Source organism: Hibiscus syriacus, unplaced genomic scaffold, assembly GCF_006381635.1.
Source record: "Hibiscus syriacus cultivar Baekdansim isolate YM2019G1 unplaced genomic scaffold, ASM638163v2 tig00110044_pilon, whole genome shotgun sequence".
In the NCBI taxonomy this organism is placed as follows: Eukaryota; Viridiplantae; Streptophyta; class Magnoliopsida; order Malvales; family Malvaceae; genus Hibiscus; species Hibiscus syriacus.
Window position 1 is genome coordinate 1,087,759 of NW_024062574.1, and position 15,800 is coordinate 1,103,558.

Below are 15,800 nucleotides of genomic sequence, written 5' to 3' on the forward strand. Positions count from 1 at the left end.
ATTGTCCTTATTATATATTTATTTTTTAACAAGTTGAAAAATATTTATAGATTTTCTTTAAAAAATTTAAATTCATAAAATTTATATTTTTTTACAAAATTGAAAATATAAAAAGGTTTAATGAAAGGGTAGAATTTTATTTTAATCCCTGAACTTCGTATAAAATTTTAATTATAGATTTTTTTTGTAAATCTAAAATAGTTTAAGGATAAATTTGTAATTTAACATTCGTAGAATTTTTATTATTCAATGACAGAATAATGATATTTTTGAAGAAAAAAATTAAGTGCATTTTAGTCCAAAACGACGGTAATCCAACAATACCTAAGGAAAGAGAGGTAATGACATTCTCGGTAATATATCCAAAAAATCTACTATTGATAATATAAGATTACCGGGAATGATATTCCCGGCCAACCAAATAGGGGAATGTAGATTTTATTCCCATGAAAATCTCACATTCCCCCAACCAAACAAACCCTAATAGTATATTATGACTGTATGTTAATCTATAATGACTTTTTGGGTAAACTCGCACTGAGTACTTGAACTATTAGATTTGGTTCATTTCAGTACCTAAACTTTTAATTTTTTTAAAATCATACCTAACATTTAGTTTTCATTTCATTTTAGTACCCCACCTTTAAAAACATAACGCGTTTAATACCTAAACTATCAGTTTTGGTCCATTTTAATACATAAACTTTTTAATTTTTTTTTCAAAATTTAACATTAAATTTTGACCGGGGTACTAAAATGAAACAAAAACTAAAGCTTTTAATGGTGAGGTATTAAAATGAAATAAAAACTAAACTTTAGATATAGTTTTAAAAAAATTGAAAGTTTGGATACTAAAACGGATAAAAATTGATAATTTAGGTACTAAACACATAATTTACCCTAAATATTTATAATATCTAATTTGAATTATTTTTTATTAATCTGAAGTGATTATAAGGTACTATTTTTAGAATTTTATTAGTATATGGATAATAAACACGCACACACCTTGAAACTCGAGATTTCATAAAAGAATAATACTCCATTCAACAACATTTAATGGATTATTGATATTGATTAATGGAAACTAGTTATTAAAAATTAGGCTAAACTACGCATTTAGTATTCAAACTATTAGTTTTGATCTATTTCAGTACATACACTTTTAATTTTTTTAAAATCATTACACTTTTAATTTTTTTAAAATCATACCTAACATTTAATTTTCATTTTATTTTAGTATCAGCCGTTAAAAATTGAACTCGTTTAGTACCTAAACTTTAAGTTATTAGTTTTGGTTCATTTTAGTACCTAAACTTTCAAAACTTAACATTAAATTTTGATCAAGCTACTAAAATGAAACAAAAATTAATTTTTAAGTATAATTTTAAAAATTTTAAAAATTTAGATATTAAAATAGACCAAATTGATAGTTTAAATAGTAGACACATAATTTACCCAAAATATAATCATATTAGAGAGAGTATCTCATGGAAGTTGGTATGTGTGGTGGGCTAACACCAGCTTTTGGGTTGTTAAATGGCAAATTTGTCATTTCAACCACACCAACGACTCTACACTGAGCTTTCAAATACAAGCTCAATTTCCCAACCATTCTATGCTTCACATCTCTCACTTGATCCCCAAAGCCCCTGCACTTGTGAGTTTCCCTTTCTTTTTCATGTTTTCTGGGAATATTTTCATGGCTTTTTTGTAGTATTTTTGTTCCATGAATATGGGAAGATTCTATGGCTGTTAGATTCTTGAATATGCAACTTGTAGTATTAGTGTATCATTTATGTTTCAGCTGATCAGATTTACTTCAAATGATTTATGTGAATTCTTCGTCTTTTTTTTTTATCTTTTCTGTGTTGTTTTTAAGAATTGAAACTTGGGTTCATCTCTGAATTATCAGTTTTTTACGTGCGGATTAAGGCTTGGGTTTGATGTTTCTTTCTTTAAAAAATATGGGTTTTGATAGTCAGTTATCGAAATTCACTTGTAGCATTAGTGTATCCTTTATGTTTCAGCTGATCTGCTTTACTTGCAAGTGATTGACGTGAACTCTTCATCTTTTTTTTTTATCTTTTCTGTGTTGTTTTTTAATATTGAAACTTGGGTTCATCTCTGAATTATCAGTTTTTTTCGTTAGGATTAAGGTTTGGGTTTGATGTTTCTTTCTTTAAAAAATCTGGGTTTTGATTTTCAATTAGTGAAATTCACTTTTTGCAGGTGTTGCTGGCACTGAGAGTCCCAGATTCGGTTAAAGATGAAGGTGATTGAAAAGATCCAGTCTTCGCAACAGGACCAAGGGAAACTGGTGTTTTCCTTTGAGTTCTTCCCTCCAAAGACTGAGGATGGAGTGGAGAACCTGTTTGAAAGGATGGATCGAATGGTGGCTCATAATCCATCTTTTTGCGACATCACGTGGGGTGCTGGTGGTTCGACAGCGGATCTCACTTTGGACATTGCTAACAAGATGCAAAACATCATATGTGTTGAAACAATGATGCATCTCACTTGCACCAACATTAGGGTTGCACAGAAGTCGGATTTCAATCCGATCCGGATCGGTTTTTATTTGATCCGGTTTTTTCCCATAGGAAAAAAATCAGTTTATAAAATAACCGGTTCGGTTTCTAACCGGTTTGGAGGGCCGGATATCCTAACCGGTGTAACCGGTTTCGATTTAAAAAAAAACGGTTTTTTAAATAAACCGGTTATAAAAAAATCGATTTTAATATTATTAAAATTACATCGTCATCAATTGCAACAAAGTTTACGAAAATTGAAATACTTAAATACTTTAGAAATGCAAGAAATTGTTTACAACGTTGTGTTTATTACCCTACTTAAACACCGGTGTAAGATTCGATTGACTAGGATCCGATCTTGAGCGAAGTGCCTTGCATGATTTTGTCAAATGGTTCTTCAAATTTGTGTTTCCTTCCGATGCAAAAAACTTTAGACAAAGTTTACAACGAGCCCTCCTCGAGCCATTTGACATCTCACATAAATCGTAGTGATCCCAAATATCTTTGTTTCGAGTGTGTTCGATCACTCTCACGACTTCAAAGTTTCCCCCGACGGAAGATTCAGCCGTGTTACTCATGATGAACAAAAAATTACAAAAATAAGATTTGAGAGATGTTTAGGTGTTGTGTAATAAGATTTGAGAAAGTTGTAATCAACCAAATACATCCCCAAACCTATTTATACATGTTTAGGGTGGTAAAATGGTAATTTTTTAAAGAAAAAACGGTAAAAAACGGTCGCAAACCCCCCAACGGCTATATTAACAGCTAGTTTTTTAAACCCAGACCGGTTTTTTTTCTCGGATAAAAGTCGGTTTTTTTCAAACCGGTTATTTTATCCGGTAAAATAACCGGTTTAAAAAAATCCGATCTAGTTAAAAAAAAACAGTTTTTTCCAAATCCGATTTCGGATATTTTTTTTGCAAAATCAGATATTCGGATTTTTTGTGCACCCCTAACCAACATGCCTGTCGAGAAGATTGACCATGCTCTTGAGACCATCAAATCCAATTGCATTCAGAACGTTATCGCCCTTCGAGGTGACCCTCCTCATGGCCAGGACAAGTTTGTCCAGGTTGAAGGTGGCTTCGCCTGTGCCCTTGATCTGGTAAACACCATTGTTCTTTCTTCATTTACTTTGTTTCCTTTTTTCACCATGAATATGTTGCTAAGTTTTATCGCAATGTTTTAGGTTAAACATATTAGAGCTAAATATGGGGACTACTTTGGCATAACGGTTGCCGGTTATCCAGGTGCTTTTGATTTTCTTTTAGTTGTCTGGTGCAAATAGGCTTGTTTCTTTTTGTTGGTTGTGCCTACTAACGGTGTTCTTTTTTGCTCAGAGGCTCATCCCGATGCTATAGGAGATAACGGTGTAGCGACACCAGAAGCTTATCAGAACGATCTTGCTTACTTGAAGAGAAAGGTTTTTACTTTTAACTCATTGGTTAATTGGAAAGTTTTGTTTTAATTTTTTATGCTTCCATTTCCTTGAATTAGTTAGTTATCATGCTAAAACCTCTGAAATCCGTAGGTTGATGCAGGAGCTGATCTGATTGTTACTCAACTGTTTTATGATACCGATATCTTTCTCAAATTTGTCAATGATTGTCGCCAAATTGGAATTAATTGTCCTATCGTGCCTGGCATTATGCCTATTAATAACTACAAGGGTTTCTTACGAATGACTGGCTTTTGCAAAACTAAGGTATGTGCTATAACCTGTTCCACTTTTCTAAAATAGTTTTTTCGAATAATTCGGTATGCAGTGGTGATCTCATTGAGGTAAATCTGTGCTTATAGAAAGAATAACACAAGCATTTCCTTGGTCCCTAGTATGTTTTTTACTAGTGATTGAATATATTCATTGGTGGTCATTTCCTTTAATGGCTTTTGATTGAAACATCTACTTTTAATGGCTTATTGTAGATACCAGATGAGATTACTGCTGCCTTAGAGCCTATCAAGGACAACGATGAAGCTGTCAAAGCCTATGGGATTCACCTTGGAACAGAAATGTGCCGCAAGATTTTAGCTAATGGGATTAAGACGTTACACCTTTACACGTTAAACATGGAGAAATCTGCATTAGCTATCCTGATGGTTGTTTCTTATTATCCTATATTTCATCATTACTTTTGCACGTTAAAGATGTTATTGCTGAAATATCATTTGACTTCTTGAACTTTATATTTTATTCACTTATTTTAGAAAAGAATATCGAACTAATCGGTTTCAGTTCATACATTCTCATAGATTACTTTAAAATAATTAAATATCAGTTGATATAAAGAAGGAAATTATAGACACACAAGTACGGAATACACAATGGATTGACTTTCAAATTTCATTTAACTTGAGCTTTGCTTGATGTGAAGATAATATGTTAGAAACAATTTTTCTGCAATTGAGCTAATGTTTGTCACTATTCATTTGCCCCATGCTAATCGTAGGCTTTGTGTTTGCAGAATCTTGGATTGATTGAAGAGTCCAAAATTTCCAGGCCTTTACCTTGGAGACGCCCTGCGAATGTCTTCCGTGTTAAAGAGGATGTTCGCCCTATATTTTGGTAAGTGATAATTGTCGAGCATCCCGGTTTTTGACTAGATGCCTGCAGTTCACTCGGTCGTAGAATAATGTGAACATTCCTTTTTTTTTATAGGAATAGGATGCCTCATTAAAAACCTCCCTCATAGTGGTCCTCTGCCCTAAAGCTAGGACCAACTAGCGGAAGGAGGAAAAGAGTGCATCAATTTATTGATAATAAACCAGATACATAAGGCTTAAAAACAGTCTTGCAAACTACATAAAACTTAAAAACAGTCCTGAGGGTACTTTGCTCTTAAGGCTTACAAACATGCCTAAGCAACGACAAAAATTACCCAATTCCTTCCTTTGCTAACTTATCGGCCTCACAGTTACACCATCTAGGAATCCACCTAACAAAAGCCTGAATAGCAGAAACAATAGACACAATTTCCTTGACAAAGTTTGACAGAAAAGCAGGAGTAAGAGCTTGGTCTTTAATCCAATCCACTGCTATCTTTGAATCGCTTTCAATAATTAGTCTGCCCTTCGAAGCCCATTGTGATGAAACAAATAGATCAATTCCTTTTTTGATAGCCTTCATCTCTGCTAGGATTGTAGGATAAGGACCGACACTTTCTGAAAAAGAGAAAAGAATATCCCGATTCCAATCTCTGAGAATACCCCCTATTCCAGCATACATACCAACCGTACTAACAGCCTCATCCACGTTCAACTTAAAAAAATCCACTGGAGGAGGACTCCAACAAATCGCCCTCCTATTCATGTCTATGTACTCTGTTTGATTATCAGCCAAAGAAAGGTCAGCAATTAAAGAATCCACCTGAATAGGGATAAGTGGATATTTTGCCAAATACCATTTGGCTAACCTTAACCGAACAGTGAAAAACAATGATAATCTATCCAACTTCTTTTCCTCAAAAATGATCTCATTTCTAATCTTCCATATTGACCAAAAGACTGCCCTCGGAATAAACTTCCACATAGCGGATTCACATCAACCCAAGAACTAAGCAGCGAAGGAGGGTCTGGCGGTAAAACTAACCGAAAACCCCAATACCCTATAATCTTATACCAAAGTTCCCACGAAACTCGACATGAAATGAAAAGTTGCTGGATTGATTCATCCTGTAGGTTACAAAGTGGGCAGAGAATGTTCTCCCCTAAAGGAACCCCTCTTCTCAACAATTCAACTCTAACAACAACCTTTTGATGGGACAATTGCCAAATGAAAGATTCTACTCTAGGAGGAACTAAGCCCAACCAAACACAGTTACTCCAAAATAAAGATTCATCATTAAAATTATAAAGAGCTTTCCTGCAATCTTTAACAGAAAACAGCCCCACATTCAACCCATTCCACAACAACCCATCATCCAATGACTCAATAAGTTTAACATTTTTCAGCCTATCCAACAGCTCTACCAGCTGCTCCACCTCCCAATCACAAAGATTCCTCCTAGTATTCACACACCATTCCCATCCGGTTGAATCAAAACTCCCAAAGTCTGCAACATTACCCGTTTTATTAGTAGAAAGGGCAAAAATTCTTGGAAAAAGAAATTTCAAAGGAAACTCCCCAAGCCATGTATCACACCAAATGGATATAGATTTCCCATTCCCAATTTGTATCTTTGCATGGGATCTAAGACAACCTCCAATCGTATCATCCTTAATGAAGTTATTAACAATTCCCCTCCACATCCAAGAATCATTTTGAGAAATAACCTTGTTAATATCCATGGTCTGACAGCTGACATTGTGTTTACAACATAGGAATTTCTTCAACATCGAATTTTTGTCATTTGCAAATTTCCAAATCCACTTACCCAACAAAGCTCGGTTTGAAACATTCAAATCAACAACACCCAAACCACCACCACTCAACGGTTTGCAAATTTTATCCCAGCTCACCCAGTGAATTTTCTTCTTTCCATCCCCTCCACCCCATAAAAAAATCGACATCATGGAATTTAACCGGTGAGAAATAGTAGAAGGCATCTTAAAAATGGATAGGTAAAAAATAGGTAGGGAAGATAAAACCGAGTTAATAAGTACTAACCTACCGGCCATAGATAGAGAATTAGCTTTCCAGCCTGCCAATTTCTTGCTGAAATTATCAATGACCGGTTCCCAAAGCTTTGCCGAGTTCTTCTTCTCCCCTAAAGGTAGACCTAAGTAAACAGTCGGGAATGAATCAACAGAGCAGCCAATATCCCTAGCCCAAACATCAAGGATGTCACTCTCCACATTAATCCCATACAGCTTGCTTTCCTGAACATCTGATTTTCTGGCTAATGATGGCAGGGCTAACCGTCCAAAGAGTTACATAACCAGGACTATTGGTTGGGATCAGTACCCCCAGGGGCGATGGGGTGATTCTCAAAATCCCTCATACGGTGCCTTATCCGACTACCAGGCATACAAAATGGTTGAACTTTGCTATTTGTTTCTTATTGATGATTTTCAAAGTATCCTTGGTCCATTCAATATCTTTCTGCTTGTATGTTGGCTTTCACAATAACAAGTTGATGTGTCGTATCCTTCCATTGATAGAGAACACCAAGTTTCAGTGAATTGATGACAACATTGACAAGTGCAATTTTTGTTGCAAGAAGTAACTTTATTATTTTATCCTTTTATGCTGAAGTGGCGATAAATGTGAACTTTTGTTTGGTCGATTAAATGTCCGCTTTTACTTTCTCTTTTCAATGATATAGCCTATGAGTGGCCAAAGTTGATTTCATTTCTCAATAGTTCATGAGGCCCCGTGCACGTGACAAGAAACTTCAAGAAGAATGGGTTACCCCATTGAAAAGCATTGATGACATTCAAGAGGTGAAATTTCTAGCTTGGGATCCATTCGGTCTATTCTCTTCTCTTTTTTCGGTTCATCTGGCTTTAATTATGTATTCTCGAATTCGGGTTTATCAGAAATTTCGAAGTTATTGTCTGGGTAAGTTGAGAAGTAGCCCTTGGTCCGAGTTGGACGGGCTTCAGCCGGAGACAAAGATCATACACGAACAGCTAGGAGAGGTCAATTTGAAGGGTTTCCTTACCATCAATAGCCAACCAGCTGTCAACGGAGAACGCTCTGATTCTCCATCTGTTGGTAAGTTCAAGTAACTGGCTTATGTTCTTATGTATCCTTGAATATGGTTCAATAGAATATTTCTCTTGCGACGAATACTACTACCCGGTCTTGTTCGTTTTTGAGTTAATTATATGAGATAGATTTTTAATCAATGAGTTAAAAGGAACTGTTTTTCATTCGAAGGAACTGACAGATCTTTTGTGTTGAAGCATTGTAGTTTGTCCAGTTCAAACCTTCCTTCTTCCCTGCGCTTCGACTTTCCATTGTAAAAGCTGGAGCTGTGTTAGATCTAAATTGTTCTGATATGATGGCTTTGCTGGTTGGGGTGGCCCCGGAGGGTATGTTTACCAGCAAGTCCTTTCCATCTTTGACCTATGTTGCTGTCTACAAAAATGGAAATTTGGTATCGAACATTAGCGTCAAAGATGTGAATGCAGTAACTTGGGGAGTCTTCCCAGCTAAAGAAATAATCCAGCCAACCGTTGTGGATCCTGCAAGTTTCGTTGTGTGGAAGGATGAAGCATTCGAGATCTGGTCTCGATCATGGTCCGCCTTGTACCCGGATGGCGATCCTTCGAAAAAACTGCTCGATCAGGTTCGTCGTCCACTTTGATGCTCATTCTTGCACTTCATATTTACTAGGGTTAAGCACAATATCATCTCTATAATATCAATGTTCTTCCAACTTCAAAGTTCAAACCCTTCATCCCTAAAGCACCCGTGTTGTACATTTCGATACATATTCGGGCATAGGCACGGAGAGTATGATTATTCGAATGTATGTGTAAACATAGAGAAAGTCGTGCATGCACGTATCGGACACATACTGCATCCGACGCTCGCCGTAAGGTCCAAGTAACGTGATCATTTCCGATTCCGTGCTTCTGCAGATTCAGAACAGCTACTATCTGGTGAGCTTGGTGGATAACAATTACATGGATGGGGATATTTTTTGTGTTTTTGAAGATCTTTGAAGATGAGATTGAGAATAATGCTGCCTGCTTATGTTGTCTTTCTCCATTACTATTGTCTCATGGTGTTTGAAATTTTAATTGCAACTTTATTAGTAATAATGACTTTTAAAAAAACTAAAAAAAGTATAATATTTTCAATTAGAGATTAAAAAGTGTTTTTTCTTTCTTTTTCTTCTTTCCTGCGCTTCTAATCCGAGTAACGATATTTTTGGGTAAACTACGTATTTAGTACATAAATTATTAGTTTTTATTTGTTTTAGTACTTAAATTTTTAACTTTTTTCAAAATCATATCTAATGTTTTGTTTTTGTCTCATTTTAGTATCTCGTCATTAAAAATTTAATTGTTGGTATGCATGTAACACGTTTTTATGGGTAAATTGCATCATCTATCACTCAATTTTCTTCTCACTCTTATTTTGGTTACTAGAGTTTTTTTTTTAATTTAATTACTTAACTTTCAAATAACTCATAATTTAATCGATTTAACTTTTAAATTTATTTTTAATTATATATTAATAAAATAATAATAAAAAATATCATTTTACAAAAAATATTAAAATATGAGTAATTTGAATGTTGAGTAGTTAAATTGAAATTTTTTAAACTTTAGTACCAAAATAGGAGTGAGAAGATAGTTGAGTGATGAACGATGTAATTTACTCATAAAAAATATAGTACTGTTAAATTTTTAAGATGTATTAAAATGAAACAAAAACTAAACGTTATATATAATTTTAAAAAAATAAAAGTTTATATACTAAAATGGATAAAAAATGATAGTTTAGATATTAAATGCATAATTTATCCTATTTTTTAATTAATTTTCTATTTTATATGAAAACGTTAGTTTTATATGTTTTTAGAACACGTTCTTTATCTGTTTTTATAATTATTTTCTTTTTTTTCTCGTAAAATTGAATTTGATGTTTTTTTATATTTAAATTAAATTTATTTAATTATTCTGTTGATTTCTTTTTTCAGATTTTAAACCATCAAGCAGACGTTCATAATCACCTAAAATATATCCTAATTGAGGTATTATAATATTCATTTGTTAATGGGTTATCGTTATTGTAAAACTCTTATATACTTTTTGAGGGGTTTAGGGGTAAATTTAAGAATTTTAGGAAAAATAATATAAATGATGAGAAATTATTTTTTAAAAAGATAGATAATATTCCTTAAAAAAGTATATTATTATACGAACGACAAAAAAAATTAAAGCATTAAAGGTGAAATATTTAGATTTATTTTTAAGGTAAAATAGTCATCGATTTTTTAGGACTCTTATATTTTGGCCACTCAACTTTTGAAACTTTCAATATAATCACTGAACTTTTAGGTCATTTTCAGTAAAGTCTCTAACGTTACCTCTCATTAGTTTTATCTGACGTGACATGTTATCTCCTGTTAACTCTTCTTCTCCCCACCAATGAATCGATCACTGGAAAAAAATGCAACAACAAAAAACAAGATGTGTCGTATTATGTTGACGACTGACGAGGCTTAACGATTTAGATAAGTGTTAATTGCTTAGGCATGCAAATGCTTGAAAAATACCAAGCAAGTGGCTGCATGCTTTCCATGGTCGGAATTCGTATTTGCATGGATAATCATAATATCCAGCGCCATGCTTTCTTAGGGCGGGAATTCGTATTTGCATTCTTTTTCAGTGATCGGTTCGTTGGTGAGGGGAGGAAGAAGAAGGGTTAATGGAAGATAACGTGCCACATCAGATAAAACTAACTAGATGTAACGTCAGGGACCTCATCGAAAACGAACTAAAAGTTCAGTGACTGTGTTGTAAGTTTTAAAAGTTGAGTGACCAAAATGCAAACACTTTCAAAATTTGATGATTATTTATGTCGTTTACTCTTATTTATATTGAATTTTAGCAAGCAATATGAAAAATTAATCCGATAAAAAAAAGAAAATGTGAATATTGTCAAAATTCAATTAAAAAAATTAATGTCAAAATTAAAACCTTTTATATTTAAAGGTGCTAATACCTAAAATTTAGTGATTGGTGGTATTATATATATATAAGATAAAAATAAAATAAAACAAAATTCTCTAAAATTTCCCGACCTGCTCTCATCTCTCTTCACACATCGGCCGCCGCCAGCAAAAGCCTCTCACCGCCCACCCTCGCTCGCCTTCAAGTTTCCGACAGATCAGGGAAATCAAGTAAGGTAAATTTTGAAATCCTAAACTCAACTTAGGGATTTTGAGCTATCTGTTCAAAATAGCGGTGGCGGACGTCGATACGGAGAAATAACAGCTGCGACTGGCTATCGATGTCAGAGTTTTATAATGAAATATGATCTTAGTTCCACCATTTTTGAAATGCCATTTAATTCCACTCTTAGAATCTCTATCTTTCGATTTATAACTTATCTGTGAATTTGCCTTTCACTGGCATTGCTGTTGCTTAAGGTGGAATCGAATTAAGCCGAACTCGAGCTACAATAAGCCAAGTTCGGCTCATAATTTGCTGCTTGAAGCTTAAGTTTGACTCGAGCTTGTACTGTTAGGCTTGACTAATCTCGATTACATGAGTAATTCTCATGCTCAACTTCATATTCGATTATTTTTGCTTTGAAAAGGCCTGATTAGGTTTGCAAGCTAGGCGAGTCGAGTATAATTAGGGTATTCGAATTTGGTTTATTCAATAACTTAGCTCAACTTGATAATATCCGAGTTAAATTCCTTTTTATCCTAATCGAACTTGAGTAGCTTGCTAGAACTGGTGTCCAGTTTACATCCTACTCTGTATGCATCTTAAGATCCTACAACTAGTCCTTGCTTGGATTCTGTTTTGATTTGGATTTAGGCCAAGGAACAGATAACCATGTATTTATCAGATTCGGATTGTATGAAAACTAACCGGGTTAGGGTATTCTATCGTCATGGAAGCTAAATTCTTTCGGTTTCTTAAAATTGTTGGAGTCGGTTACAAAGCCAGAGTTGAAGCCGAGGGAAGACTCTCATTGGTTCAATCTGAATTGGTTCAAATAATAAACAGTTTGATATCTCATAGTCTGAATTACTTAATGTAAAACCTTAAAAGTAAGAGTATAAAATAAGAAACTTCTTCAAAAGATTTATGTTATTAAATTGCATGTCCAACTCAGTTGGTAGAGTACAAGGCTCTTAATCTTGTGGTCGTGGGATTGAGTCTCACGGCAACAATTCATAATTAGAGGTCTTTTACAGAAACTGCTCTCAATTTGACGTTAGGGTAATTTGAGTACTCCAATTTTGATATATAATAGTTTAATTTATTAAAAATGACAAAAATATAACAAAGATTATGTGATAAATCAACATCTAGGTTTAGATGAGATCCACCAACTCACCCACCCACCAAATCCTGACCGTCCAATTCCACATCTTTAGTCCATTAATAACTCCTCTCTTCTTCCGAAATCTCTCGCCACTCCCACTCCCACTCCCACTCCCACTCCCACTCCGATCTTCAAAGGGAGAGTGTATTATTCACTGAATTCTTTCCCTCTTTTAATTACATTTCTCCCCGTCGTCATGGCTCTCTCCGTCGAGAAAACCTCCGCCGGCCGTGAGTTCAAGGTCAAGGACATGTCTCAGGCCGACTTTGGCCGACTCGAGATCGAGTTGGCCGAAGTCGAAATGCCCGGTCTCATGGCCTGTAGGACCGAGTTCGGCCCTTCTCAGCCTTTCAAGGGAGCCAAGATCACCGGTTCTCTCCACATGACCATCCAGACCGCCGTCCTTATCGAAACCCTCACCGCCCTCGGTGCCGAAGTCCGTTGGTGCTCCTGCAACATTTTCTCCACCCAAGACCACGCCGCCGCCGCAATAGCTCGTGACTCCGCCGCTGTTTTCGCCTGGAAAGGCGAGACCCTCCAGGAGTACTGGTGGTGTACTGAGAGAGCTCTCGATTGGGGTCCCACCGGTGGACCTGATCTGATCGTCGACGATGGCGGTGACGCTACTTTGTTGATCCACGAAGGTGTTAAAGCCGAGGACGTTTTCGAGAAAACCGGCCAGGTTCCGGATCCGGCTTCGACTGATAACCCCGAGTTTCAGATTGTTTTGACCATCATCAGAGATGGATTGAAATCAGATCCCAAGAAGTACAGGAGGATGAAGGAGAGATTGGTTGGTGTTTCCGAGGAAACAACAACTGGAGTTAAGAGGCTCTATCAAATGCAAGCCAATGGAACCTTGTTGTTCCCCGCCATTAATGTCAATGACTCTGTCACCAAGAGCAAGGTAATCATTTATCAGCTTCTTTATAGTGTAGATCTCTTGTTTTCCTATTCAGATCTGATGATTTTGGTTTCATATTTTGTGTTAATTACTTAAGATCTGGTGTTTGGTTGTTTAATTTTTGATGCACTGTGTTAATTGGAGTGTAAAATTGATATGAATTTGGAATATAGTTATGGAGATATGATCTTAAATCTAGGAAAAATTGAGTTCGAGTAGTATAGATTAGTAGTATGCTTAACTTTAGTTATTGAATTGTGATTTTATTGATTAGTAATGGTTGATTTGATTTCATTTGATCTCTTGGTACAGTTCGATAACTTGTATGGATGCCGTCACTCTCTTCCCGACGGTTTGATGAGAGCTACCGATGTTATGATTGCGGGCAAGGTTGCCGTTGTATGTGGTTATGGTGATGTTGGCAAGGGTTGTGCTGCTGCCTTGAAGCAAGCCGGTGCCCGTGTCATTGTTACCGAGATTGATCCCATCTGTGCCCTTCAGGCTCTTATGGAAGGACTCCAGGTTTTGACCCTCGCAGACGTTGTCTCCGAGGCTGATATTTTTGTCACCACGACTGGTAACAAGGACATTGTCATGGTCGATCACATGAGGAAGATGAAGAACAATGCCATTGTTTGCAACATTGGTCACTTTGACAACGAAATCGATATGCACGGTCTTGAGACCTACCCTGGTGTCAAGCGCATCACTATCAAGCCTCAAACCGATAGATGGGTCTTCCCTGAAACCAAAACCGGCATCATCGTATTGGCTGAAGGGCGATTGATGAACTTGGGATGTGCCACTGGACACCCTAGCTTTGTCATGTCATGCTCATTCACCAACCAGGTGATTGCCCAACTCGAGCTATGGAAGGAGAAGGCAACCGGCAAATACGAGAAGAAGGTTTACGTTTTGCCGAAGCACCTTGACGAGAAGGTTGCCTCACTTCATCTCGGCAAGCTTGGAGCTAAGCTCACGAAGCTCTCAAAGGATCAAGCTGACTACATTAGCGTGCCCGTAGAAGGTCCTTACAAGCCTCCTCATTACAGGTACTGAGGAGTTCTTGAGAGTCCATCAAGAGAAGAAAAAAGTATATCCGGCCGGTTTGATTGTTTCTTGTTTACTCAAATTTCTTAATGTTTAGATTTTGATTATTAAGGGTTTTTTTTGTGTGTTTGGGTGATGGGAAAGTTTTTGGATGGGAAAATGATGTGGGGATCTGGTCATCTTTTTTGAAGATGGCTGAATGGATTTGAATAAAGGCATTGGTGGATTTGTGGAGAAGATTATATAATATTTGCTATTAATGCACTCAGCATTTGCTGCATTTGGCTGAAGAAATAACAAATATATTTGATAACTTCAAATTTAAAACTCGACTAAAATGAAAATTGAAAATTTTATTTGAGGAATAATTTTATAAATATATAAATTAAACTAAAATTATATATATATATTAAATTGAAAAATAATTTTGTAAGGCCTAATAATTCGGATTTGGTTATTTGGGTTTAGACTTAATTCGAGTTAGGTTTGAGTCGAGAGAGGTTATTTTGGGTTTTGGTTTTGTTCAGTTTATAATAAATCAGATTTAGGCCGGGTTGGAACATTTTGGGTTTTAATTTTATTCGTGTCTATAGTAAGTTGGTTCGGGTTGCGAGTTGGGTTAATATTGCACCAGTTGATTTGGGTCAGATCAAATCGAATTGTTGATTTTCGGATCAAACCAATATTTAATTAATTATCTATGGCTTGGATCAATTTTGAATCTTCATGTTAATTCAGGTTGAGTTTGATATAAGTCAAATCAAGTATATATATAATTATTAATATATTTTTGTAAAAAATGTGTTCCTTTTTCTAAAATTTTATCATATGTATTCAATTTTATTCAAATTCATTTATCATTTACTATTATAATTTAATTCAAAGGTAACTTTTTTTAATTTTTTTTATTGATTTGCACTAAAAAAATTTATGGTACGGTCTATTTGATTAAAAAATAAGATTTTCAATTATAAATTTTATTATCTATTAAAATTTAAATAATATACTTAAAGTTTAATTATAAATATAATATTTTTATTAAACTTAAAAGTAATAATAATATATTATTTATATTTGAATAAATATTATTCTAAATATATTTATAAATAACATTTTAATTTTAAATTATAAAAAATAGATATATTTTATATTATAAAAATAAGTTATTTGTGTAGTACAAAAATAAGTTATTTTTATATTAAATTTAAATAACTATATTTTTTCATATACAAAAGATGAAATTATTTGTAGTGAGTTTTGAAAAGTTATTTTAGTAGTTCCAAAGTAAAATATAATAATCCATTTCAACCATAGTTTAACCTAAATTTTATTTTATTTTCAAACATAT

The 15,800-nt window shown here is 34.8% G+C and overlaps 1 protein-coding gene and 1 pseudogene across 1 annotated transcript; both read left to right on the forward strand.

Annotated features, from left to right (window-relative positions):
* Nucleotides 1–1,539: 1,539 nt before the first annotated feature.
* On the forward strand, nucleotides 1,540–9,192 carry LOC120213777 (annotated as a pseudogene).
* Nucleotides 9,193–12,673: 3,481 nt separating this feature from the next.
* On the forward strand, nucleotides 12,674–14,694 carry LOC120213778 (adenosylhomocysteinase 1-like). Its single transcript, XM_039211840.1, has 2 exons — nucleotides 12,674–13,405; nucleotides 13,715–14,694. Exons 1-2 carry the CDS (start codon nucleotides 12,695–12,697, stop codon nucleotides 14,459–14,461), a joined length of 1,458 nt encoding a protein of 485 aa, XP_039067771.1. The 5' UTR covers nucleotides 12,674–12,694; the 3' UTR covers nucleotides 14,462–14,694.
* Nucleotides 14,695–15,800: the final 1,106 nt, after the last annotated feature.